The following is a 25601-nucleotide window of genomic DNA, read 5'->3' as shown; positions in this document are numbered from 1 at the left end:
TCTACAGTTGTTGTGTCTGTCTCAACAGTCGTTTGCTGCAACGTTGTGCCTGATTCTGTTGTAAACGATGCAAACGTTGTTGTAAACGGCGTAGAAGCTGTTGGTTGCTGTGATGAAAACGTTTGTGCATCTGTCAAAAACAATTTCATTCAATTTATCTTAATTGATTTAAATTATTTAGAATATATATATATATAACATGAGACTACAGAACCCAATTGATGTTTTATTTCAATTTACTATGATAGTAATACCAAAGTATGATATCATTGTTTTCATGTTTAAATATAATCAGTACAAAATTAGCTAAGACCTTTATTTCAAACAACGTTTTGACAGTAAGGCATAAGGCTCCGCTGATAATTTAAAATTTGCGCAATATGAGTTGTTAAAATGAATAATTAAGATTAATAAAAAAAAAAGTTAATCACTTCCGTGATGTTTTCACATATAAAAAGACAAAATAAACGTTTAAATTTAACCAAAAACCCATTTACTTCCAGTCAATTTTACTATTTTTGCTTTAAATTACAGTATTTTCAGAAAAATTATTTTTTTTTAGATCAAATTTTTAGTCAAAGTGAATAACTATTGGTGACATTAAAATGGTGTATTCAACAAAAACATAAAAAACGGGGACAATATCTTTAACATTAATGTTAAAAATACTAACTAAATGTAAACCATAATATTCTAAATTTAATACACAAGAGTATACATTTGGTATTGCCCGTATTATGTAGGTCACAAGCTAGCGAAGCCCCCTCCCCCAACACACACACCATCTAAAAAGATTTTTTTTCTATCAGGAAGTTGCGATAGCTTTGGCCTTAGATGTTTTAACGCCACTTTTGTTTATACAACTTACAAAAATAAAGTATACTTACTAGACCATTCTTCTAGAAAAAATACCATCACCGCCGTTAAACATGCGAATGCCGGATGCATCGTAGAGTGGAGGACGTACAGCCCTTAAAAAGTGGCTACTGATGATAATAGTGTAATATCTTATTGTAACAAACACAGTAACCGCTGAACAGTGACTCGTTCGATTCTACTGTACATTCAGATTTGTATCTATATATAAATTTACGTAAGGGCAAAATTCGGTAAATCGCGCCTTACTTTTAGAATTTTTACTCGATGGTATATAAAGTTGGTTCGTACTTTCGGTACTGATTTTAACCACCTGATGTAACCCTGTTTACTAATTAAATTGAGTTAGATAATTAGTTATTGACGATTAACACGAATTTAGTTTCAACGATTTGCCCCAAATAGGGGTGTTTTCCGATCGTGGTATACACTGTCCAATGCATGTCTATCTTGAAAAATACCCGCATACAATAATACGAAGATGCTTTGCATTTTCCTATCTCCTCCTACGATAATTGTTTTTAATGGCTGAAAACCGGTTGAACAGCTCGAGTACAGCATCATAATGTTGAAGACAGACCTATTTTCTTAAAAACATACTATTTTGATAGATTTAATATACGTTTATACAAATGTATTGATTTCCGATGAATGGAACATTCCAATATAACTCTTTGCTTTAACACAAGTACCACCAGCTGTAGGTAAATTTATTGGCCCTTGGGGAATTAACCTAAAACCTATATAGATTAAATTGCAATACTTGGACATCACTGTAAATACGTATTAACATTTTTGGTCACCATTGAATTTACTGTGAGTGTGGGTACTGTTAGATGTATAACACATGTACAAATAAACGTATTAGTGTGAGTGTGAGTAGGCCCTACTGTTATATAAAAGGTACAATATACAAATAAACTGTAGGCCTACTACTGACAGTTGCTTCTCAACGTTTGTATTAATTAATAATTACAAAGAATATAAAAAAGTGGTATATTATTTATAGGCCTATCAAACATGAAAAACATATTTCGTTACTGAGTAGATAAAGAATATATTTAAAAATTGTTCTTCTTTGTACCCATATCCTCTTCCCCATCCCTCAACCCCAATTTTACACACAAAACACAAATTGGGTTTGTTTAAATGAGTCTAAATAACAAATTTGGACTCATTTTGTGACAAGTTTCTCTTTCGGAAGTAATTCCCAGTGTGCTAATTTTAGTTTAATACATAAATCATCGTGTCTATTTATTCGTTTCTGTAAACGACAATAACTATTATAGTCCTGCAGTACGTACATTTAAAAAAAAGCATTTTTTACGCTGAAATTACTATGTATTCGAGAACCATCTGTGGGCACGACCTAGATGGTACGCGAGCGAAGCAATATACAAATAAACTGTACTACTAACAGTTGCTTCTCAACGTTTGTATTAATTAATAATTACAAAGAATATAAACGTTGTAGTGGTACGTATATCGTTACATGTACTATGCTATTTCAATCGACTATGACAGTGACAGTTTTAACAAAGTATTCAATCGCAAATGTGTTACTGTATCAAGTGGTATATTATTTATAGGCCTATCAAACATGAAAAACATATTTCGTTACTGAGTAGATAAAGAATATATTAAAAAAAATTGTTCTTCTTTGTACCCATATCCTCTTCCCCATCCCTCAACCCTAATGTTACACACAAAACACAAATTGGGTTTGTTTAAATGAGTCAAAATAACAAATTTGGACACATTTTGTGACAAGTTTCTCTTTTGGAAGTAATTCCCAGTGTGTGCTAATTTTAGTTTAATACATAAATCATCGTCTGTAAACGACAATAACTATTATAGTCCTGCAGTACGTACATTAAAAAAAAACCCCATTTTTTTAACGCTGAAATTACTGTGTATTCGAGAACCATCTGTGGGCGCGACCTAGATGGTACGCGAGCGAAGCAATATACAAATAAACTGTACAACTGACAGTTGCTTCTCAACGTTTGTATTAATTAATAATTACAAAGAATATAAACGTTGTAGTGGTACGTATATCGTTACATGTACTATGCTATTTCAATCGACTATGACAGTGACAGTTTTAACAAAGTATTCAATCGCAAATGTGTTACTGTATCAAGTGGTATATTATTTATAGGCCTATCAAACATGAACAACATATTTCGTTACTGAGTAGATAAAGAATATATTTAAAAATTGTTCTTCTTTGTACCCATATCCTCTTCCCCATCCCTCAACCCCAATGTTACACACAAAACACAAATTGGGTTTGTTTAAATGAGTCTAAATAACAAATGTGGACTCATTTTGTGACAAGTTTCTCTTTCGGAAGTAATTCCCAGTGTGCTAATTTTAGTTTAATACATAAATCATCGTGTCTATTTATTCGTTTCTGTAAACGACAATAACTATTATAGTCCTGCAGTACGTACATTTAAAAAAAAGCATTTTTTTACGCTGAAATTACTGTGTATTCGAGAACCATCTGTGGGCACGGCCTAGATGGTACGCGAGCGAAGCAATATACAAATAAACTGTACTACTGACAGTTGCTTCTCAACGTTTGTATTAATTAATAATTACAAAGAATATAAACGTTGTAGTGGTACGTATATCGTTACATGTACTATGCTATTTCAATCGACTATGACAGTGACAGTTTTAACAAAGTATTAAATCGCAAATGTGTTACTGTATCAAGTGGTATATTATTTATAGGCCTATCTAACATGAAAAACATATTTCGTTACTGAGTAGATAAAGAATATATTTTAAAAAATGTTTCTTCTTTGTACCCATATCCTCTTCCCCATCCCCCTCAACCCTAATGTTACACACAAAACACAAATTGGGTTTGTTTAAATGAGTCAAAATAACAAATTTGGACTCATTTTGTGACAAGTTTTTCTTTTGGAAGTAATTCCCAGTGTGCTAATTTTAGTTTAATACATAAATCATCGTGTCTATTTATTCTTTTCTGTAAACGACAATAACTATTATAGTCCTGCAGTACGTACATTAAAAAAACCCCCATTTTTTTAAGCTGAAATTACTGTGTATTCGAGAACCATCTGTGGGCACGGCCTAGATGGTACGCGAGCGAAGCAATATACAAATAAACTGTACTACTGACAGTTGCTTCTCAACGTTTGTATTAATTAATAATTACAAAGAATATAAACGTTGTAGTGGTACGTATATCGTTACATGTACTATGCTATTTCAATCGACTATGACAGTGACAGTTGTAACAAAGTATTAAATCGCAAATGTGTTACTGTATCAAGTGGTATATTATTTATAGGCCTATCAAACATGAAAAACATATTTCGTTACTGAGTAGATAAAGAATATATTTTAAAAAATGTTTCTTCTTTGTACCCATATCCTCTTCCCCATCCCCCTCAACCCTAATGTTACACACAAAACACAAATTGGGTTTGTTTAAATGAGTCAAAATAACAAATTTGGACTCATTTTGTGACAAGTTTTTCTTTTGGAAGTAATTCCCAGTGTGCTAATTTTAGTTTAATACATAAATCATCGTGTCTATTTATTCTTTTCTGTAAACGACAATAACTATTATAGTCCTGCAGTACGTACATTAAAAAAACCCCCATTTTTTTTAAGCTGAAATTACTGTGTATTCGAGAACCATCTATGGGCGCGACCTAGATGGTACGCGAGCGAAGCGAGCGTACCATCTAGTTGATAACAATTAATAACAATAATAATTTATTTTGAATTTTGGAAGCAACATTTGAATGATTTTTTTTTAATATCCCACAATTCACCGTACATGATCGTATGTTTGTTTAATGTCATCATCTCTTCTTATTTTTATTATTCTTTCCAATAATCCATGAATATATAATGTAATAACACAAACCATATATTATATTTATTGATCATTTATATACAATTAACAGTCTTAACAAAAAGAATAAAGTACGTTAAACGGTTTATCTGATAAGAGAACTGAGAACTGTTAGCATAGGCATGCCACAAGGGTCAATGTTATTTTCTTTGTTCACCAGTAGTTTCAGAGCCAATTCAAATGAATATAGCATAGTAAAATATGCAGATGACAGAGTCATAACTGGCTCCATTACTGGCAATGATGAAATGATGTATAGAAAACTAGGACATTTTTTTTCACCGGCTGTAAAAATATTCTCTTTGTTCACCAGCAGTGTCATAGCCAATTCAAATGAAAGTAGCACAGTAAAATATATGCAGATGACACAGTCAATACTGGATACATTTATAGACAACTAGGACATGATTTTTATCACCGGGTGTAAAACCAGTGTTGACAAAGTGCGAGGCAGCGAGGCACGCGAGGCAAGCGCGGCAGGCCAAATATTTGTGCGAGGCATCATTTTATCATTTCCAAAAGTGCGAGGCATGCGAGGCATATAGTTTACACTTCCAAAAAGGTGCGAGGCATATCTTAACGTGCTATTATGCTATATTATAGGCCTAATAATCAATTATTTATATTTTGATAATAGGCGTAGCGTATCTAAATAGATTCGTGTATACACTCATCATGTTATTTATTTTTATGTAACGATTATTTTTTCATTCAAGTCATATCGTGTCAAATTTTACTTTTACAAAAGTGCCCAAACTGTTCAAAAGTATATTTTTAAAATCTGAACGATAAACAATAATTGTTATAGCGACACTCATCAAATGTTTGTTGGCATTTCGAGCGTGTTCACTTTACAATTAATTTAACATGTCTCTCGAACATAGCAGAGTGAAAATAATATTTTGGCACACCCCGCGCATCGATCCGGTAGACCCGAGAGATGGCCTCTTTACTATAGCACGTGGTTTCAGCAGCAACGCACAGACTTCTCTCTGAGCGGCGTGCCAAAGACATTTTTGACATTCCATTCTCTAGTAGGAAATCAACCTGTGTACCGCAAATAAAGTGAACAGCGATGGCCACGACAAGTTCAATAACTGGCGGTGAATAAAAGGTAACTGATATGCCGATTAAATAACATGCCGCAAAGAAAAAAATTGCGAGAGAATTCTTTAATGAAGAAGAATCACATAAAAAGAAACAAATAAATCCTTATATTAATGATTATACAGGCGTGTTTCTCACACACTGTTCGCTAATTTCACTTATTCAATGTTTAATATTTTTGTTTCTATGGAGCGCCAAAAAAACAACGATAATAGAGGACTAAACCTCAGTGGAATGCGTCAATTTCTCATGCATTTATTAGTGAAAAACACGTTTAATTTCAATATATTTGGTTAATTTGTCAATAAAAAATGCTGTAATAAGTTACTTCTGATCATGGAGGTATAAAATAGATTATATTATATATCTATTTATACCTCCATGTTCTGATACTGTTCTGTTTTCAAAGAATAATAATCAATCCTAAATCAACATCACTACCTAGCCTAGACAGTATCAACAGCAACATTTTTCCTTTCTGACAAGTGACAGTGACAAAACCTATTGAAATTGTACGTGATTTTCACCAAATAATGCGTTAAATATATGGATTCCACAGAGTTTTAGCCCTCTAATTAATTTTGCTCTTTTGGCGTTCCATAGAAACGAAAATATTGAACATTGAGTGTGCGAAATTCGCGAACAGTATGCGAGGAAAACGTCTGTAAAATCACCAATTTAACGGATTTATTGTTACTTTTATGTGATTTTCTTCATTAAAGTAGATTTACTAATTCTAAGGAGTGGTATTCAGGATAATTGATTGACAAATTTCGAGTTAAAATACAAGGCAGGTGCAAAAGGGAACTAGTGGGCCTATATAAGCCTAGGCTACTTCAATTTCGGTGATTTCCTGCCTCGCAATTTTGGGAAATGATAAAATGATGCCTCGCATTTTTGATGATGGTAAAACGATGCCTCGCATAAATTTCTGAATTGCCTCGCTTGCCTTTCCTGCCTCGCATGCCTCGCTGCCTCGCACTTTGTAACTACCCGTAAAAATAACAACTTGAAACTTAACATTCTATTCTGCAATGTATGTTTCTTTGGTAATATCATGAAAACGGAAAAAACAAGTCGATACAATCTCTACTCTAAGTTATAACTCAACACTACAGAACCAACCCACATAATAGTGATATTATCACTACCCGATAATTACCGAAGCGTGTAAACATTCTCTGTTTAATATTTGTTGAGGCTTTGAATTTTAATTTAAATTTTCAGTATTAATGAATTCATGGTAATAAATAATCAGAATCTCTAATATTTATCCGTACTAATTCAGGATTATTTAAAGTACAATAGTTATAAGTTATGCCGTTAAAACTTGTTCCCCAACCTAGGAGGCAACGCAGTAATTTTACCAATCACAAATGATGAATTATTCGAACTGTCTTGCTTGTTCTTCTTCTTAGTAAACTAAATTTCGTTATGTCCAAGTGGAAAACAAGCGACCTACGACCTAAAGTGAATCACAAATAATAACATTTTCCACGAGTCATCTCTATCTTCAAAAAGGCACCCCTTCTCTTTGCTGAGGAAGAGGAATTCTAACTGTAGTTTTTTAGATAAAATTAGCATATTTATTAGGAGGTTTTCATCATTATTTGAATAATATTCATAGCCTATACAAAGTCTGATTATTATAATTGTTAAAAAAAAAACCCGGATGCATTTTACAAAATGCCGGATACGGGCGTGCTTGATAGCGCCGCTCGAACAAATACCTTCTATCGTTTTAGTCATTGTCTTCTTCACTACTTTCAAATGCTGGATTTTCTACCTCAGCAGAAAAGCTACTACCGATAAACTGATTTTTCTGAGCTGTCATTTTCGGTAATGTTGAATTAGATAATACACTGTTGTTACTGTTGTTAACTGTTCTATGTGAATAATTAACATTGGATACCTTTGGCGGTAAGTACTTTTTCGTGTTACGTTTCTTTAAATCTTTAAATTCTTTCTGTCTGAACGTAAACAAATAGAATATTGCAACTCCCTGGAAAGAGTTAAACACGCAGAACAATATTACAAACACGTGATCAGCTTTGCTCTCAAAAGACAGAAATCCAAAAACCCATGTCAGGCCTAAGAGGAAAGATATAGCGATAGCGTTGAACACTCGTTTCTTCTTTTCTTCTAGAGTTGCATTTTTGTTCAGCATTGCGTTAGATCGCGAGCAGTATAAACTTTTAAGAACCAATACGAATATAATACAGTTGAAAAAGATGGCGATTGCGATTGGAATAAGAACAGCGTAGATGAAGACGTCGAATTCCATTGTGTTGAGATAACAACTGTAAGACAATATAAATTAGTTTTTAGTAATAAGGCATGATCAATTATATAGCCAACTTATTAAAACTCTCTGGGCATGATAGATATCAGGACCAAGACAATGGCCAATAGAAATGGACCAAATGTTAAAAATATATACACTTACTAGTATTTGTTTTCATAGAACGACACATCTACTGATAGTAGAACTATCGGTGGTATGCATGGAATACCTAGAAAAATTAATTTCCTGTATATCACCTACTAGCTATAATATAGCTAGTAGGTGATATATTTTAGTATTATTATTATTAGTTTATGCCTGTAAATGCCTATTTGATAAGTATTAAGTGATAAGTATAAATGGTAGAAAAACTAATCATATAACATAGTAATCAAATATGTGTCACACATTAACAGTGAGTGCATTCAGTAACATAATAAATCATGCACATTAATGTTGTACTGTATATCCTTTCGTGACGTCACTGAATATGTTTTATGTATTCATTAAAAAATTTTAATAAGACTTTACACTTAGATTAGAATTGATTTAGCCTAGAAAGTCAATAAAATTAATCAACAACATTGCCAACATCAATAAACATGGCACTTACCCCAAGCGAAGACCATTGAAAACCACAAAAACTTCGAGGACTTTGCGTTGAAAACTTTAACAAACAACAAATACATATTGGCTGCTTCCATAGATGTCCATGCGACAGACGTCAGCAGAAAGTAATGTAACAATACAGCTATTGTTGTACAAGCCACAGTTCCTGGAGTTGCAGTATCAATGCCACATATGAATGTGAGATACAGACAAGTTAGTGAGATGGAAAGGTTTAACAGTATTTTCTGAGGTTGACGTTCGCGAAGAGTTCTGTTGAAAAAGTAAAACTATTATTTATGTATTTTGATATAACCTATTGACCCTTTTCGACCAAACGAAATTAATAATAATTGTTGAAACAAACCCAGGTAAATAAAAGCTATGCAATTATCAACGAATGTTGGTTCTAGCATTCTAGCTAGTGTATAAACTACAGCTTTAGGTCAATTGTACACCCATTCAATTGCCTAATTTTGCCTGAATGAATAGCACATTATAAATTCTTCCAGGCAGTTTAGTAAACGTTATACTTTAATAATGAGCAAATCAGTTTGAAAAAAAGGAAGACTTACTTTATTGATAGACTAACAACGATTGTCACCAGTAGGCACAATATTGACATCACACATCCTACATACGTTACTATGTCCAAAAACAATTCAAACGTGTCCGCAAAGTCATTATCAAACTGAAAACATTTGAAAAAAAAGAAATTGCTCGATTCTATTATCATTTGAAAGAATTTTCAATTTAACTTAAATGAAAGAATAAACGTGAAACTTACAAATAAAACTGCAAAATTTGTAAGATGTGTACAGTTACATGTAATACTGCCATCGTTGTCGTCCATATCAACGCGCGTACATCCCTCTTCTGACCAATCACCAAAGTCGTTGAGAGTTGTGTTCCAAAACACACAAGTAGCATTTTGATTTGCATAAGCCTGCTCAAAATAAAACAAAAATATTTTGAATCAACGCAATAGATTGATTCCCAATTAGACGCAACGCAATCGTAAGCGCGTTACGAGACATTTGACCAATATAACTTATAGATCATCCAAACTGTCCCTTGTGATTGGTCAACTCACTGGCATTGAACCAAGCTTAAGAAAAATGTGTAGGTTAACCTAAAACACATATCATAAATAAAGTTTTTTTCTGAACATTACACTGTACCTTAGCAACATTGAAGACAATTTTAACAGGTTCTTCGAACACGGGTGGAAGGCTGTCGTCATACACAGTGGCTGATAGAATAACACTCGATAATTTTAGATCTTGATAACTCGACGATTGGAATAATTTTGAATTGTAATATGATATAAAACTCACGTTGGACCACGCATTATCTGTTTAAAATAATAAATGTGTATCATTTGGGCCACAAGACATACTGTACCCTAGTAACTTCGGCATAACATTAACACTAGTACTTTTGTGTAATTAAAACTGTAATTCAATCAGTTTGACTATTATGTAGAAGTACTAACAATTGACCAAATGTAATACTGTGTACATACCGCTTGTAACCAGAGCACGTGATAAGGTGATAGACTGGTCATAGGCGCTACAACGACCATCATCACAAACCTCAGTCACTTTCTTATCTTCTTCCACCAGGAATACAACATCATGTCTAAGATTATCAGAGTCGAAACTTAAAATCTGCACAGACAGGGTTTCTTCATGTTCAGTATAATTCTGACCATCATTGGCTGCTGTACTAATTTGTTGTTCCAAAGACTCAAGAATGCTAGAGGTGGTCTCATGAGGGAGATCAGTGCCTGATGAATCAGATGAGAGCACTGCATCTACAATATCAACTACAGCATCGGTCACCTATAAACAGCCATAACACAGTATAATGCACGGTTTATGCTCTAAAGGCTTCACTAAAATATGAAATTACTAGTACTGGTGTGCAGAATAGATGGCATTTTACATGTACTTTTTTCATGTTTTGGTTACTACTCTACTGTACATCCAGAAAACCATGAATCATTGGAACCAATTATCTATGTGGTGTATATCATGTAGGTTATGCATGCGATTAATATGAATATATCAACCATCATGTATTTTAAGTTTCAATTTGTGTTTGTGTTTTTTTAAAACTTACATTTTCGTTTGTTGATTCAATATCAGTTATGGTTTCCAGAGCTACGGATACTTCTTGTATATCAGCAGGTTGAAGGTCACCAGAGTCTTCTGCTTTCTCTACTATTTCCTCAAGCTCAACTGCAACCTGTTCTACATTCTCTTCAATGACACCACTCTATTGACAATAACAATAAGAATAAGATAAGATTTTTTTTTAGTTTCTAACTTACTTTTTACAAAATCTAACTAAATATGACGATAAGCCTAAACTTACCTGTGTGAGGTCTCTGATTTGTGTAGATAGATCAGTTTCTATAATATCAAAACATTCAGAATAATATTAAAAATAGCGATTGTTATTGTTGTAATCAAGTGTTTGGTAACGGCAATAATAACATAAAAGTAGCTTAATTTTAAACTCTACTTTGTATAGCGTTATATAATTGAAAGACTTACCGACAGTTATGTAAAATGAGCAAGTATCCGTCTGTCCGCCAACATCGGTTGTGGTGCATATAACCTTTGTAATTGATCCAGTTTGATAACATTCTCCCGGTTTACTTGTACAATTAACCGACGGTGGTGGTGTTTCATCATCGTTGGCTATTGGTACTATCCAATCAGGAGATATATCCGTCGATGATATGTCACTTGGACATTCGATTGTTGGTGGAATGTTACCTATTTTTAATAAATATGCACAGTTTCATTTATTATTAGAATAACTAACATTAAGTTATTTTAAGTTATATATTATTTGATGCATAGACTCACTGAATTGAACATACTGTACGTAAACCTGATATACGAGGATGCTAAAACTAGTATTGTTTCATTGATTTGGTAACAGAGAGTTAAGAATAGGAAAAATAATACCAACGTTTAGTTGCTAATGGTTCTGATGTCGTCGTGTCTGGTGTTGAATACGTTGTTTTTTGCGAAGTTGCTGATTGTGTAGACACTGTCGTTGTTCTTAGTAACTCTGTTATAAATCGTGTTGGTTCTAAAGTCGTGTCTATCTCAATAGTGGTTATCTGTAACGTTGTTCCTGGTTCTGTTGTAATGGATAATAACGTTGTTGGTTCTAAAGTTGTTGCATCTGTCTCAACAGTGGTTTGCTGCAACGTTGTTCCTGGTTCTGTTGCAATGGATAATAACGTTGTTGGTTCTACAATTGTTGTGTCTGTCTCAATAGTGATTTGCTGCAACGTTGTTCCTGATTCTGTTGTAAATGATGAAAACGTTGTGGGGTCTACAGTTGATGTGTCTGTATCAACAGTGGTTTGCTGCAACGTTGTTCCTGATTCTGTTGTAAACGATGGAAACGTTGTTGGTTCTACAGTTGTCGTGTCTGTCTCAACAGTTATTTGCTGCAACGTTGTTCCTGATTCTGTTGTATACGGTGAAAACGTGTTTGGCTCTACTGTTGTTGTGTCTATCTCAACAGTGGATTGCTGCAACGATGTGCCTGAATCTGTTATAAACGATAGAAACGTTGTTGGTGCTAGAGTTGTTGCACTTGTCTCATTAGTGATTTGCTGCAATGTTGAGCCTGATTCTGTTGTAAACGATGGAAACGTTGTTGGTTCTACAGTTGTCGTGTCTGTCTCAACAGTTATTTGCTGCAACGTTGTTCCTGATTCTGTTGTATACGGTGAAAACGTGTTTGGCTCTACTGTTGTTGTGTCTATCTCAACAGTGGATTGCTGCAACGATGTGCCTGAATCTGTTATAAACGATAGAAACGTTGTTGGTGCTAGAGTTGTTGCACTTGTCTCATTAGTGATTTGCTGCAATGTTGAGCCTGATTCTGTTGTAAACGATGGAAACGTTGTTGGTTCTACAGTTGTCGTGTCTGTCTCAACAGTTATTTGCTGCAACGTTGTTCCTGATTCTGTTGTAAACGGTGAAAACGTGTTTGGCTCTACTGTTGTTGTGTCTGTTTCAACAGCTGTTTGTTGTAACGTTGTGCCTGATTCTGTGGTAAATGATTGAAACGTTGTTGGTTCCACAGTTGTTGCATTTTTGTCATTAGTGATTTGCTGCAACGTTGTGCCTGATTCTGTTGTAAAGTGTGGGAACGTTGTTGGTTCTACAGTTGTGTCTGTCTCAACAGCAGTTATTTGCTGTAACGTTATTCCTGATTCTGTTGTAAACGATAATAACGTTGTTGGTTCTACAGTTGTTGTGTCTGTCTCAATTGTTGTTTTCTGCAACGTTGTTCCTAACATTGCTGTTGTAATAGGTGGAAGAGTTGTTTGGTTTACAGTTGTAAATGGTCCAGACGTAGTTGGCTCCGGTGTTGGTGTATTTGAAGTACCATTGGCTTGTGACGTAGTGTTTGATATTCCTGTTGTAAGCGGTTCAACAGTTGGTGGCTCCGGTGTTGGTGTATTTGAAGTAACATTGTTTTGTGACGTAGTGTTTGAAACTCTTGATGTCAATGGTTCAGACGTTGTTAGCTCCGGTGTTGGTTTATTTGAAGTACCATTGGTTTGTGACGTATTGTTTGATATTCCTGTTGTAAATGGTATAGACGTTGTTAGTTCCGGTGTTGGTGTATGTGAAATACCATTGGTTTGTGACGTAGTGTATGATATTTCTGTTGTAAATGGTTCAGACGTTGTTGGTTCCGGTGTTGGTGCATTTGAAGTACCATTGTTTTGTGACGTAGTGTTTGAAACTCTTGTTGTCAATGGTTCAAGCGTTGGTGGTTCCGGTGTTGGTGTATTTGAAGTAACATTGGTTTGTGACGATGTATTTGATATTCCTGTTGTAAATGGTTCAGACGTTGTTGGCTCCAGTGTTGGTGCATTTGAAGTACTATTGGGTGACGTAGTGTTTAATATTCTTGTTGTAAACGGTTCAACAGTTGGTGGCTCTTGTGTTTTTGTATTTGAAGTAACATTGGTTTGTGACGTAGTGTTTGAAACTCTTGTTGTCAATGGTTCAAGCGTTGGTGGCTCCGGTGTTGTTGTATTTGAAGTACCATTGGTTTGTGACGTAGTGTTTGATATTCCTGTTGTAATCGGTTCAAATGTTGTTGGCTCCGGTGTTGTTGTATTTGAAGTACCATTGGTTTGTGACGTAGTGTTTGATATTACTGTTGTAATCGGTTCAAACATTGTTGGCTCCGGTGTTGTTGTATTTGAAGTACCATTGGATTGTGACGTAGTGTTTGATATTCCTGTTGTAATCGGTTCAAAAGTTGTTGGCTCCGGTGTTGTTGTATTTGAAGTACCATTGGATTGTGACGTAGTGTTTGATATTCCTGTTGTAATCGGTTCAATAGTTGGTGGCTCCGGAGTTGTTGTATTTGAAGTAACTTTGTTTTGTGACGTAGTGTTTGAAACTCTTGTTGTCAATGGTTCAGACGTTGTTGACTCCGGTGTTGGTGTATTTGAAGTACCATTGGTTTGTGACGTAGTGTTTGATATTCCTGTTGTAAGCGGTTCAACAGTTGGTGGCTCCGGTGTTGGTGTATTTGAAGTAACATTGTTTTGTGACGTAGTGTTTGAAACTCTTGATGTCAATGGTTCAGACGTTGTTAGCTCCGGTGTTGGTGTATTTGAAGTACCATTGGTTTGTGACGTATTGTTTGATATTCCTGTTGTAAATGGTATAGACGTTGTTAGTTCCGGTGTTGTTCCTGATTCTGTTGTAGATGTAAACGTTGTTTGTTCTACAGTTGTTGTGTCTGTCTCAACAGTGGTTTGCTGCAACGTTGTTCCTGATTCTGTTGTAAACGATGGAAACGTTGTTAGCCCTACAGTTGTTGTATCTGTCTCAACAGTAGTTTGATGCAACGTTGTCCCTGATTCTGTTGTAAACGATGGCAACATTGTTTGTTCTACAGTTGTTGTCTCTGTCTCAACAGTCGTTTGCTGTAACGTTGTTCCTGATTCTGTTGAAAACAATGGAAACGTTGTTGGCTCTACAGTTGTTGTGTCTGTCTCAATAGTGGTTTGCTGTAACGTTGTTCCTGAATCTGTTATAAACGATAGAAACGTTGTTTGTTCTACAGTTGTTGTATCTGTCTCAACAGTGGTTTGCTGTAACGTTGTACCTGATTCTATTGTAAACGATGGGAACGCTGTTGAGTCTACAGTTGTTGCATTTGTCTCGTTAGTGGTTTGTTGTAACGTTGTTCGTGATTCTGTTGTAAATGATGGAAACGGTGGGGCGGTAGGAGCTGGAGTTGTTGTTGTTTGGGGAGAATTCGTTAAAGCATCTGTCAAAACAATTTTATTCCATTTATCACTAAAGTTTTAATTAATAATAGAATACATATAACAGAATGAGCTGCATAACCCAATGTGATTCGTTGTTTTATTTCAATTTACTTATAAAAAGCAAATTATGATAATTTGTTTTACATTTAAATATAAATTTTTAATTAAATATTAAATATTAAATATTAAATATTAATATTTTTAAATATTAACTTTATAAATTTTCACTTATAAAAGGACAAAATAAACGATTCCTAATTGGCACCTCTTTTGTATATAAAAATTACAAAAAATTACTTACCAGACGTTTCTTCTAGAAATATTACTACAACAGCCAATAAATATGGTAAACCGAATGCCGTATACATCGTAGAGTTGAGGACGTAAAGCGGTGATGATAATACTACTAGTGACTCGTCTAAATCGCTCGAGTAAGTTGTACTATTAGAAAACAAACACATCTACATCTACTTGGGATATTAGGCTGCCACTGTACGTTCAATTGTGTATCATTTTTATAAACATTATTTTAATGAATATCCCACAATTCACAGTACATGATCGTATGTGTGTCCAATAATCCATGAATTTATAATTTAATAACGCAAACCATAATATTATATTTATTGATCATTTATATACAATTTAATAGTCTCGCTGTCTTGATGAACTTTATAACAACATCCGGGTATGCATTCTAAGTATAGTAATTATGACAAGTAAACCCGGAATTCACCTCAAATCAAGATGAATAAATTTATGTTTTACAGGCGTATTTATTGATGTTCTGACCCTGACATGACTAGGAATCTTATGTGTCCCATGTGAAGCAATACTAGGCCTATTTGGTAGTGTATGCCTACTGTATTATTTTTTAATAGGCTCCAAAAGTGTTATTCATATTTTTAAAAGAACATACATTTTAATCTGTTGTGATGGTTTTTAAATTAATAATTTGTCATGATTTCTGTGTTTGAGCAAAGATGTCTGCGTATTTGTCATGATGCTCACAAACCTAAAGCTGTGCTTTATGTGACAAATATTGCGACAAAAATCCAGTTGTTAAAGCTACCGGATCATTAAACATTTGAATATGAATTATAATTTTAATATTCAGTATTCTTGGTAAAAAATAATTATAATCTCTAATATTTATCCGTACTAATTCAGTTATTTAACGTAGAATAGTTATAGGTTTTGCCGTTAAAGGTTAAAGATGTATTGTCCCCCAAAATCATGAAAAATAAAGATTTTTAAAATCGGACTTTGAATAGGCCATTTTGCAGTTTTGATGAAGTTGTTCACTTCCATAAGAAAAAAAACGGGGGAAAAAATTATTTCACCTATAAAAAGACAAAATAAACAGTTAAATTACCCAAAAACTCATTGTCTTCCAGACAATTTGACCATTTTTTGCTTTAAATTACATTTTTCTCAGGTAAATAAATTTTTTTCAGACCCAATTTTTTGTGAGAGTGAATAACTATTATGTGACATTAAAATAACATATTCAACAAAAAAATTTAAAAAAATATTTTTTTAGGGGGACAATATATCTTTAATCGATCAAAACATATCCCATAATGAAACGCGCTTGTTTGGCTACTCTGTATGCATAATCATAAAACTTCCTCACGATCTGTGTAAAAATACCTTCTCAATCGTGACGAGTTGTAAACAATCCTAATTAGCATATGCATAATGCGTACTCGTGGTTTGAAATCTTTGTTTACTTTCGCTCGCGACGATTTTCCAGACGAAATGTAATCACACTAATTTACCTGTTAATTACCTATACTTGTTGTTTTGGCTCGAATTTTCGACTTAAAGTGAATAACTTTAATATTACTTTGATATGGCCAATTTAAATTTAGAATATTTTGACCTTCATTTTTTTTTGTTTCAAGGGACAATACATCTTTAAAGTGAGGCAACGTAAGTAATTTGACCAATCACAAACGATGGAATATTTGAACTGTCTCGCTTGTAATTCGTCAACTCAATTCCGCAGCCGATTCTCGGTACTGTATCTACTTCCAAAGTATCATAGGAATGTTCGGTACTACAACAACATGTGTTTCACTTGTAGTAACCTAACCTTTAACATAACCTTACATGATACAGGGACCACATGTGATATAAATATGATGCGGTATTACCAAATATTCCTATTAGATACATGTGGAGATACAGCACTGGCAATCCGTTGCGTCCAAGCTGGATGTGTATAAATGGGTACCTGATTAGATCAATACACAACGTTGCGTTGGTTACTAGCTATATTTATGGGAGAATATTTCTATACGTGTTTGATAAAAAAAATGGACCGGGGTAATAATAATGAAGCGCTTAGAAACACTGTGCAATAAGCGGTATATAAGAATATTATTATAGGCGCGCTTACCACCTTTGATTAAGTTATCAGTGTGTATCTTCAAAGAGTGAGGTCAATATTAAATAGCGCGCCCTCTATTGGTCTCTGCTTTTTATCAAGTAGTTATCCTGGTTTCTGAGCGCTTTATATAATATAGAAATCACCTTTATATCGTTTATATTGTTTTTGAATATTTTTTTGTTGCTATCAATACCGTATACTACAAGAATGATATAAAACACACAAGCATTATGTTTCTTCGAAATCAAATTTAATCAAAATTCTTGCTGGTGGTATTCTACATAAACACTTTATTTATTCTAAAATTATCCGGTGTGTATATACGGTAAATTAATTTACATAACCTAATGTCAATGTCCGTAAGTTCGATGATACACTGTTTTTAGAAATGTTTTACCTCTCGCAACACGCAGATCAGCCGCGGCTAATTGAAAGCGTCACACGGTCACTACTATATTTGGGCACATCACACTGTTTGTCGTTTGACAAATTAGTTTGATAGTGTAGACACAGCGTAGGAAATGAAAATCGCAGCTATTTGCTCTTTTATATCGTTTTTTTTCTGCGAAAACATAGAATTCACATAAAACAAATAACGTCAAGTGTTTCATGAATATAATAGTATTCGGTCTTTGTGCATTATGAGTACAACATCCTTACTTTACACGTGTTTCCTGTATAAAGTTTACATTTTAGTGCGCTCCTTATTATATTAGATTCATCACTGTTTAAAGGATAGTTCCCGGTTTAAAATTGCTATTATTTGTTATAATATATAAACCTTTGGAATAACAATGATGATAAGCAAACTTATGTTCCGACAGCGTCTGTACAAAATACAATGTATTCAATGCAGTTGACGGTATAACGTTTGTTTGTAAGATACTCAACTGTAACAAATATCCACCGTTAGTGGCACCCTAATCGGCAAATGCGTACTTAAATTAACGTAATCTAAATTCACTTGAACTGATTTAAGGCCGCTGTTTATTTTATATTTGAGAGTGGAATGTTTTTGTTCGTGTGCATGACATACTGTAAGCCTGCTGAGACTAAACTTTCTAAAAATTCGTTGAATGGCCGTTCACACCACAGAATGCTCGACCACCAAACAGCGATTCATATTATTTGTATTAAATGTTTTCGTCACTAGTTTCAAATGCTTGATTTTGGACGTAAAAGGTACTAACGTTATTTCTTTGCGCTGTCCTGGTCGTCGATAACGTTGGCATGGTTAATGCACTGTTGCTGCTGTCGTTAGTTGCTCTGTTTGAATGTTGTTGCGGTGTATAACGTTTCTTTAAATCTTTAAATTCTTTCTGTCTGAACGTGAACAAATAGAATATTGCGACTCCCTGGAAAGAGTTAAACACGCAGAACAATATTACAAACACGTGATCAGCTTTGCTCTCAAAAGACAGAAATCCAAAAACCCATGTCAGGCCTAAGAGGAAAGATATAGCGATAGCGTTGAACACTCGTTTCTTCTTTTCTTCTAGAGTTGAATCTTTTTTCAGCATTGCGTTAGATTGCGAGCAGTATAAACTTTTAAGAACCAATACGAATATAATACAGTTAAAAAAGATGGCAATTGCGATTGGAATGAGAACAGCGTAGATGAAGATGTCGAATTCTGTTGTGTTGAGATAGCAACTGTAATAAAAAATAAATGTTTGCTAGTATGTATAAGAAAAATAAGCAGAGGAAAATTAGACTAATTGTCACATAAAGTCCAATTGTCACATAAAGTCCAATTGTCACATAAAGACCAATTATCACATAAAGACCAATTGTCACATAGAGACCAATTGACATTGTAATGATTTTTTAACCTGCTTTTTGAGCGATTAAGAAACGAAATTATGAAAAAATGAAATAGAAACAATATATTACTGTACTTACAAGTCTTTGTTTTCATAAAACGACACATCTACTGTTAGTAGAACTACCGGTGGTATGCACGGGAGACCTAAACAAGACAAAATATGCGAAGAATGTAATAAACATATAAAATACCATAAGGGCGGCTGTTGGGCCCAACTAATTAATAAATGCCAGTGAAAGATTGTCATATACACGATACAAAAGGGGCAAACGCAAACGCAGAAAGGAGGACACGCGCAAATGCGGAAAGGAGCAATGCAAACATGGAAAGGACCAACGCAAACACGGAAAGGACCAACGCAAGCGCGGAAAGGAGCAATGGAAGCGCGGAAAGGACAAACGTCGTAAACGTGGAACCAATCACAAAGAAGTGACAAATCAATCAATCTTATGATTCCTTATTTTTAATTGTCACTGACCACAGACAGACTTACCCCAAGCGAAGATCAAAGAAAACCAAAACAACTTCGAGGTATTAGCGTTGAAAACTTTCACAAATAACAAGTACATATTGACCGCTTCTACGGATGTCCATGCAACAGACGTCAACAAAAAGTAATGTAACAATACAGCTATTGTTGTACAAGCTACAGTTCCTGGAGTTGCAGTATCGATGCCACATAGGAATGTGATATACAGACAAGTTAGTGAGATGGAAAGGTTTAACAGTATTTTCTGAGGTTGACGTTTGCGAAGTGTTCTGTTCAAAAAAAGTATATTTTTGTGAAATAAATTTCCAAGAATACATGTTTTAATGTACATTAGGACAATCAACTTATTTCATCTGTTGCAGGCAGATTGTTGTCATTATATCGTCATAATTTACCCAGGCCGTTACTGAACTAAAGCTTCTTTCATATCGCGCCCGGATTCGGTTCTGCGCCCTGAATCCTGACACGATGTGAAAGCAGCTTAACGTTCGTATTGTGTATTGTAATTTTGATGAACGGTGTACTGTAACTTACTTTATTGATATGCTAACGACTATTGTCACCAGTAGGCACAATATCGATAGTCCACAACCAACATACGTCACTATGTTCAAAAACAATTCGAAACCTTTCGACACTTTGTTATGAAACTGAAAAATGTCAAACATTTTGAAAAATGAAAGTGCTTTATACCATAAAAAGATAAAACATTTTTAATTTGTGTGTTTTTATCAATTCAATTGGTTGTCCAAAGTAATTGAAGAACGAATTAAGAAATACAATAAGAGTGGAACGTACAAATAAAACAGCAAAATTTGTAAGATGTGTACAGTTACATGTAATACTGCCCTCAGTGTCCATATAAACGCGCGTACATCCCTTTTCTGACCAATCACCAAGTCCATTAAGAGTTGTGTTCCAAAACACACAAGTAGCATTTTGATTTTCATAAGCCTGCTGCTCCAATGAAAAATAACAAAATAAATATGTCATAATTTTTTTTGTTAATTGTGACCCAGGTCTTTATGTGAATACAGTTGTTAAATACACGATAGATTCTAAAAAAATAATGGTCGATTTTTACGTATGTTTTCCATTTGTTGAATATATTCGTGCGAACGCAATGTTTTGCAGAGAAGAAAATCCGTCGCTTGTCTGCTAAGCTTTTCGATTCACATGAGTGCTTATGAACGACGTCATGACTGATTTCCTGTTCTCTGTTTGTTTGCGCATTTTCGCTTCGCAAAAAGTAGAAAGAATTCGAACTACCAAATCCGCTAGAGCGAAAAACTCAACAACTAGACTTCGTCGCAGAAAGGAATTTAGAGGATGGAAACACGAATACGCATGCGTAAGCTGACGCTTTCGATCCGCGCGAACAAATTCGTCTAGTGGGAATTTGTTCGGGAATTTAGTTTTTTACTCACCTTAGGAGTATTGAAGACAATTTTAACAGGTTCTTCAAAAACAGTTGGAAGGCTTTCGTCATAAACAGTTGCTGATAGAATAACACTCGATATGCTGAGATCTGGATAACTCGACGTCTGGAACAATTTTGAATTGTAATATGATGTAAAACTCACATTAGACAACGCATTATCTGTTTAAAAAATAATGTTGCAAAATGTTTAAAAAACATTTTGCAAAATATCACACAGTATTATTAATATATTTTAAATTATTATTTAATATAGGATAGGCCTGTAATATCATGTAACTGTATTACTACTGTTACTATCGTAATGATTACATCAGAAGTAAAAAAGAATATTTTAAAGCGACATCAAAAGAGAGCGGCTCGAAATTGTTACACAAACATTTGATTTTATTGAGGTGATGGCTAACTTTTGAAGAGAGAAGAGATATTTCCCTAGCTTGTCTTAAATGTTTAAGTAAATAAATGTTTGCACGACCTTGCTCCAACGAGATTATTAAACGAAATTGAGCTGATTGGCGTTATTCATACTCACTTGAAACGTGGAGTAGAACGCCTAAATATAACAATACCCTACTATACCATTAGTAAGATGAACTCGTCGTTCAAAATTGCAGGCGCAAAAATATGGAATAACCTACAAAATATTCAGGCTTGCAGGATTATATGGAATAATCTAGGCCTATCAACTGAAATTAAATATTCCACAACAATTGCTTCATTCAAATCTAGATGCAGATCTCATTTCTCTTTTCACAAAAATAATTTTATTTCCCTGTTTTTTTTTTCTATTCAAGACAGGATTACAATTTTACCTGATTGTGTAATCCTGTATAAAGATGTTGTTAAATCAATCAATTAAAGCATTAAATTAAACGACAGACTATAATTATACAATGGTACAACTGAGTTATGCAATGTTGGCCTACATACCGTTTGTAACCAGATCACGTGGTAATGTTATAGACTGGCGATAACTCCTACAACGACCATCAACACAAACATCAGTCACTTTCTTATCTTCTTCAACCAGGAATACAACATCGTGTCTAAGATAATCAGAGTCGAAACTTAAAATCTGCACAGACAGCGTTTCTTCATTTTGGGTATAATTCTGACCATCAGTGGCTGCCGTACTAATTTGTTGCTCTAAAGACTCAAGGATGGCAGAGGTTGTCTCAGGAGGGAGGTCAGTGTCTGATGAATCAGATGAGAGCACTGCATCTACAGTACCAACTACTGCACCAGTCACCTGTAAAAATAATCATACTCGATACCCAGTTCTCAATGCTTTAAAGGCTTTCAAACCGTAATACGAAAGATTAAAAGTTGTATAGATGCGCTCATCATTTGGTTAATTTATATATTTGGCTTTAATGTTCGTAAAAAGAGATTATTTGTGACACACGTGGCCCGTCACACCTATACTCTAGTTTCAAACAAAAATCAAAAAGCTTGTTTTCCCCACTTTACATTCTTCTTTATTCACCAATAAAGCAAATTGGAGCAAACAAAATAGCTTTCGCTAGTCAAAGGTTTGCCTCATACTAACAATACATTTACTACAAAACACTGAAATAGCAATACATATCAATGAAATTAACATACAGTAATAAAGGACATAAACAAAACAACAACAAAAAACCAAGAGATGGGCCGCCGTAAATTAGTATCTTGGACGCAACGCGACGACGTAGCCGCAACGCAGGTGAGTTGACCAATCACAGGCGATCTATCGCATCGTGATCGGCCAATTAAAAGTTTGGTTCCCATAGTAGGCAATACAAAGCCGCTATTGATGTATTTATTGAAGTTATTCTTTTTCTTACATTTTCGTTTGTTGATTTGATATCAGTTATTGTTTCCAATGCTCCTGATACTTCTTTTACATCATCAGGTTCAAGATCACCTTCTGCTTCCTCTACTATTTTCTCAAGCTCAATAGCAACCTCTTCTACATTCTCTTCATCAACGCCCTAATAGTTATTAAAATGATTATAAAAGTACACAAATCTCCCCAAGTGGGCACCTTAGAGTAGGGAAAGGTGTGTACAGATGTGTCGCTTAAACTCTGTCCACACTATCAGACTTTATGCGATAAAAAATGTGATGTGACAATGTGGACATGATGACGTCAAATCCTTCATTTCGTTTATTTTCCAGTCATTTTAATCAATCAATCTTTCGATTTATATAGCGCCAGAAAATGTGAGTTTTTAGTAGTGACTTAAAGATGCTCAATAATGATGTTTGTTTAATGTTCAAAGGTAGGTGGTTCCAGAAATGAATGTAAACAAACATATGTCTCACTACCATATTTGAGTATAGCACTACAATATTTGGTCAATCTATTTTAATTTATTTTTTATGAGTGTTTACTGTTTCACGTGACCCCTAACCCCATGAAAGATCGTTAATAAAATGAAAAGTCGATAATCCTACCTTGGTGAGATTTCTTATTTTTGTAGTTAGATTAGTTTCTATAATTAATACAAAAACAAAAGATATGACTTTTAAAAGTTATTAGTACTACCATTATTATTTATTGACATGGGTGATTTACTTTTATAAATTCATTAAGGCAAAATCCGACAGCGTCGTACGACGAGGCCCGACGAAACATTCTGTTTCTGAGTTGAATCCCGACGAGACGAGTCATCTTGTGATAGCGTCGGGTGTAGTTTTTAGGTTTTAGAGAACTTTAAACATGTTTAATCTTCTCCCGACGATCATTATTGAAACACAATAGTGTTTATTTCAACAATTTTTACTTGGCATACATTGGCATAAGAGTACAGAAGGAAAGGAGGAAAGGGAAAGATATTTGTGTAAAGTTTGAATATATTCTATTAATGTTATCAATGATCAAGCCTCTATCCTCTCAATTTTGTTCGTGTTATCAGTCAACAAAATCATTATTTGTATTGTAATACAAAAACACAATAAACCTGTTGTATTCACTGATTCCGACAATGTAACTGCTGAAAACGTTGTTGGTTCTGTACTTCTTGTTACTGGTGCTGATGGTTCAAACGTTGTTGGTTCTGCACTTGGTGTTACTGGTGCTGATGGTTCAAACGTTGTTGGTTCTGCACTTGTTGTTACTGGTGCTGATGGTTCAAACGTTGTTGGTTCTGCACTTGGTGTTACTGGTGCTGATGGTTCAAGCGTTGATGGAAACGTTGTATACGTTGTGTACATTGCACCTGTCGTATGTAATAATACAATTTAACATTATTTTAAAAACGTAATCAGTAGATCCCTTAAGTGGACACCTTCGGAAAAAAGTTTCCTCTGAATATGGATGGGCCGTAGTATTAAAACAGTCCCCCGTTTATTGGGGGAAAACAATTGCCCTTCCTTCATTTAATTATGGTTCTGATTCGGGTATTGGTAAAATTCAATTACATATAGTACGGTAGTACTTGGCTGGATACCTTGAAGTTATGCAGTTCTCGAATTAAATATTTTGGCCGCTTAGTGCAAATGATCTTTTGTAATAAACTTTGTTATGTATTAGGATCTCCAAACTTATGTATTTTTTTACTAGTGTAAATTAAGTATTTTAGTTGTAAGTTGTATGTTTTTGCAAAAAAAAACAACAAAAAAAACAAACAAACAAACTGTTTTCCTACCTAATGAAGCAAAAAAGAGTTTCGATAATTTGTGTAAATCTTACGCCAAGATAGCTTGGAAAAATGGAAAACAATTTAACATGGTCAATATGTATGCATTCAGGAGGTACACGTCACTCGTTAAAGTATTGTGACCATTATTGGATTCCTTATTTTATTGTTTGCAATAAAAAAATATTGTCAACATATTATATTGATTGGATAAATGACGACGATATTGTTATATCTGGTTAAATGTACATGAATCAAAATAATTGTATGTGAAAACACAAATAACAACTAGAATTTCCCATAAAATGTGAAAAAAAGATTTTCAATTTCAATATAGCACAAAATAAAAATCTGAAGTTGAATAAAAAAACAACGAAACGACAAACTTAAGTTATATTTACTATCTTTAGTTAGTAATTTTTTAACACACTGTTTATTTTTCAGATTTAATTTTATTTTATTTTATTCAGTCAAAACCAACAGCGATAAAAATCGCCACTAACAGGTTTGAAACATAAAACAATACAACATCAAGAACGGTTAACAATAAAATACATATATATATATATATATAAACACATTAGGCAATGAACATTAATTCGAAACCGCCCGGTGATATACTGAAATTTAATTAATTAATTTGAAACGATAAAGATGAGGAAATCTGTGAGAATGAGAAAAAGTCGCCCCAACCGAGACTCGAACTCGGACCGCCTGCT

General features: G+C 34.1%; 2 protein-coding genes across 2 annotated transcripts in view; both read right to left on the bottom strand.

Moving 5' to 3' along the window:
- The window catches only part of LOC144835348 (adhesion G-protein coupled receptor G6-like), a 48911-nt gene extending 24454 nt beyond the window's left edge, over window positions 1-24457 (bottom strand). The window contains exons 1-6 of the mRNA XM_078690434.1: window positions 24205-24457; window positions 23699-23736; window positions 23086-23232; window positions 22190-22508; window positions 21249-21421; window positions 20620-20778 (exon numbers count right to left, since the gene is read on the bottom strand). Coding sequence (XP_078546560.1) covers window positions 20620-20778; window positions 21249-21421; window positions 22190-22508; window positions 23086-23232; window positions 23699-23736; window positions 24205-24457 — 1089 coding nt within the window. The remainder of the gene's footprint in view (window positions 1-20619; window positions 20779-21248; window positions 21422-22189; window positions 22509-23085; window positions 23233-23698; window positions 23737-24204) is intronic.
- Window positions 17817-20028, bottom strand: LOC144835911 (adhesion G protein-coupled receptor L1-like). The gene is made up of 3 exons (XM_078691032.1): window positions 19825-20028; window positions 19409-19475; window positions 17817-19159 (listed from the first exon to the last, which is right to left on the bottom strand). Exons 1-3 carry the CDS (start codon window positions 19898-19900, stop codon window positions 18640-18642), a joined length of 663 nt encoding a protein of 220 aa, XP_078547158.1. The 5' UTR covers window positions 19901-20028; the 3' UTR covers window positions 17817-18639.
- Window positions 24458-25601: the final 1144 nt, after the last annotated feature.

The sequence above is a fragment of the Antedon bifida genome, chromosome 2 (genome assembly GCF_963402885.1).
Source record: "Antedon bifida chromosome 2, ecAntBifi1.1, whole genome shotgun sequence".
In the NCBI taxonomy this organism is placed as follows: domain Eukaryota; kingdom Metazoa; phylum Echinodermata; class Crinoidea; order Comatulida; family Antedonidae; genus Antedon; species Antedon bifida.
This window is presented reverse-complemented; position numbering and strand designations above follow the sequence as displayed.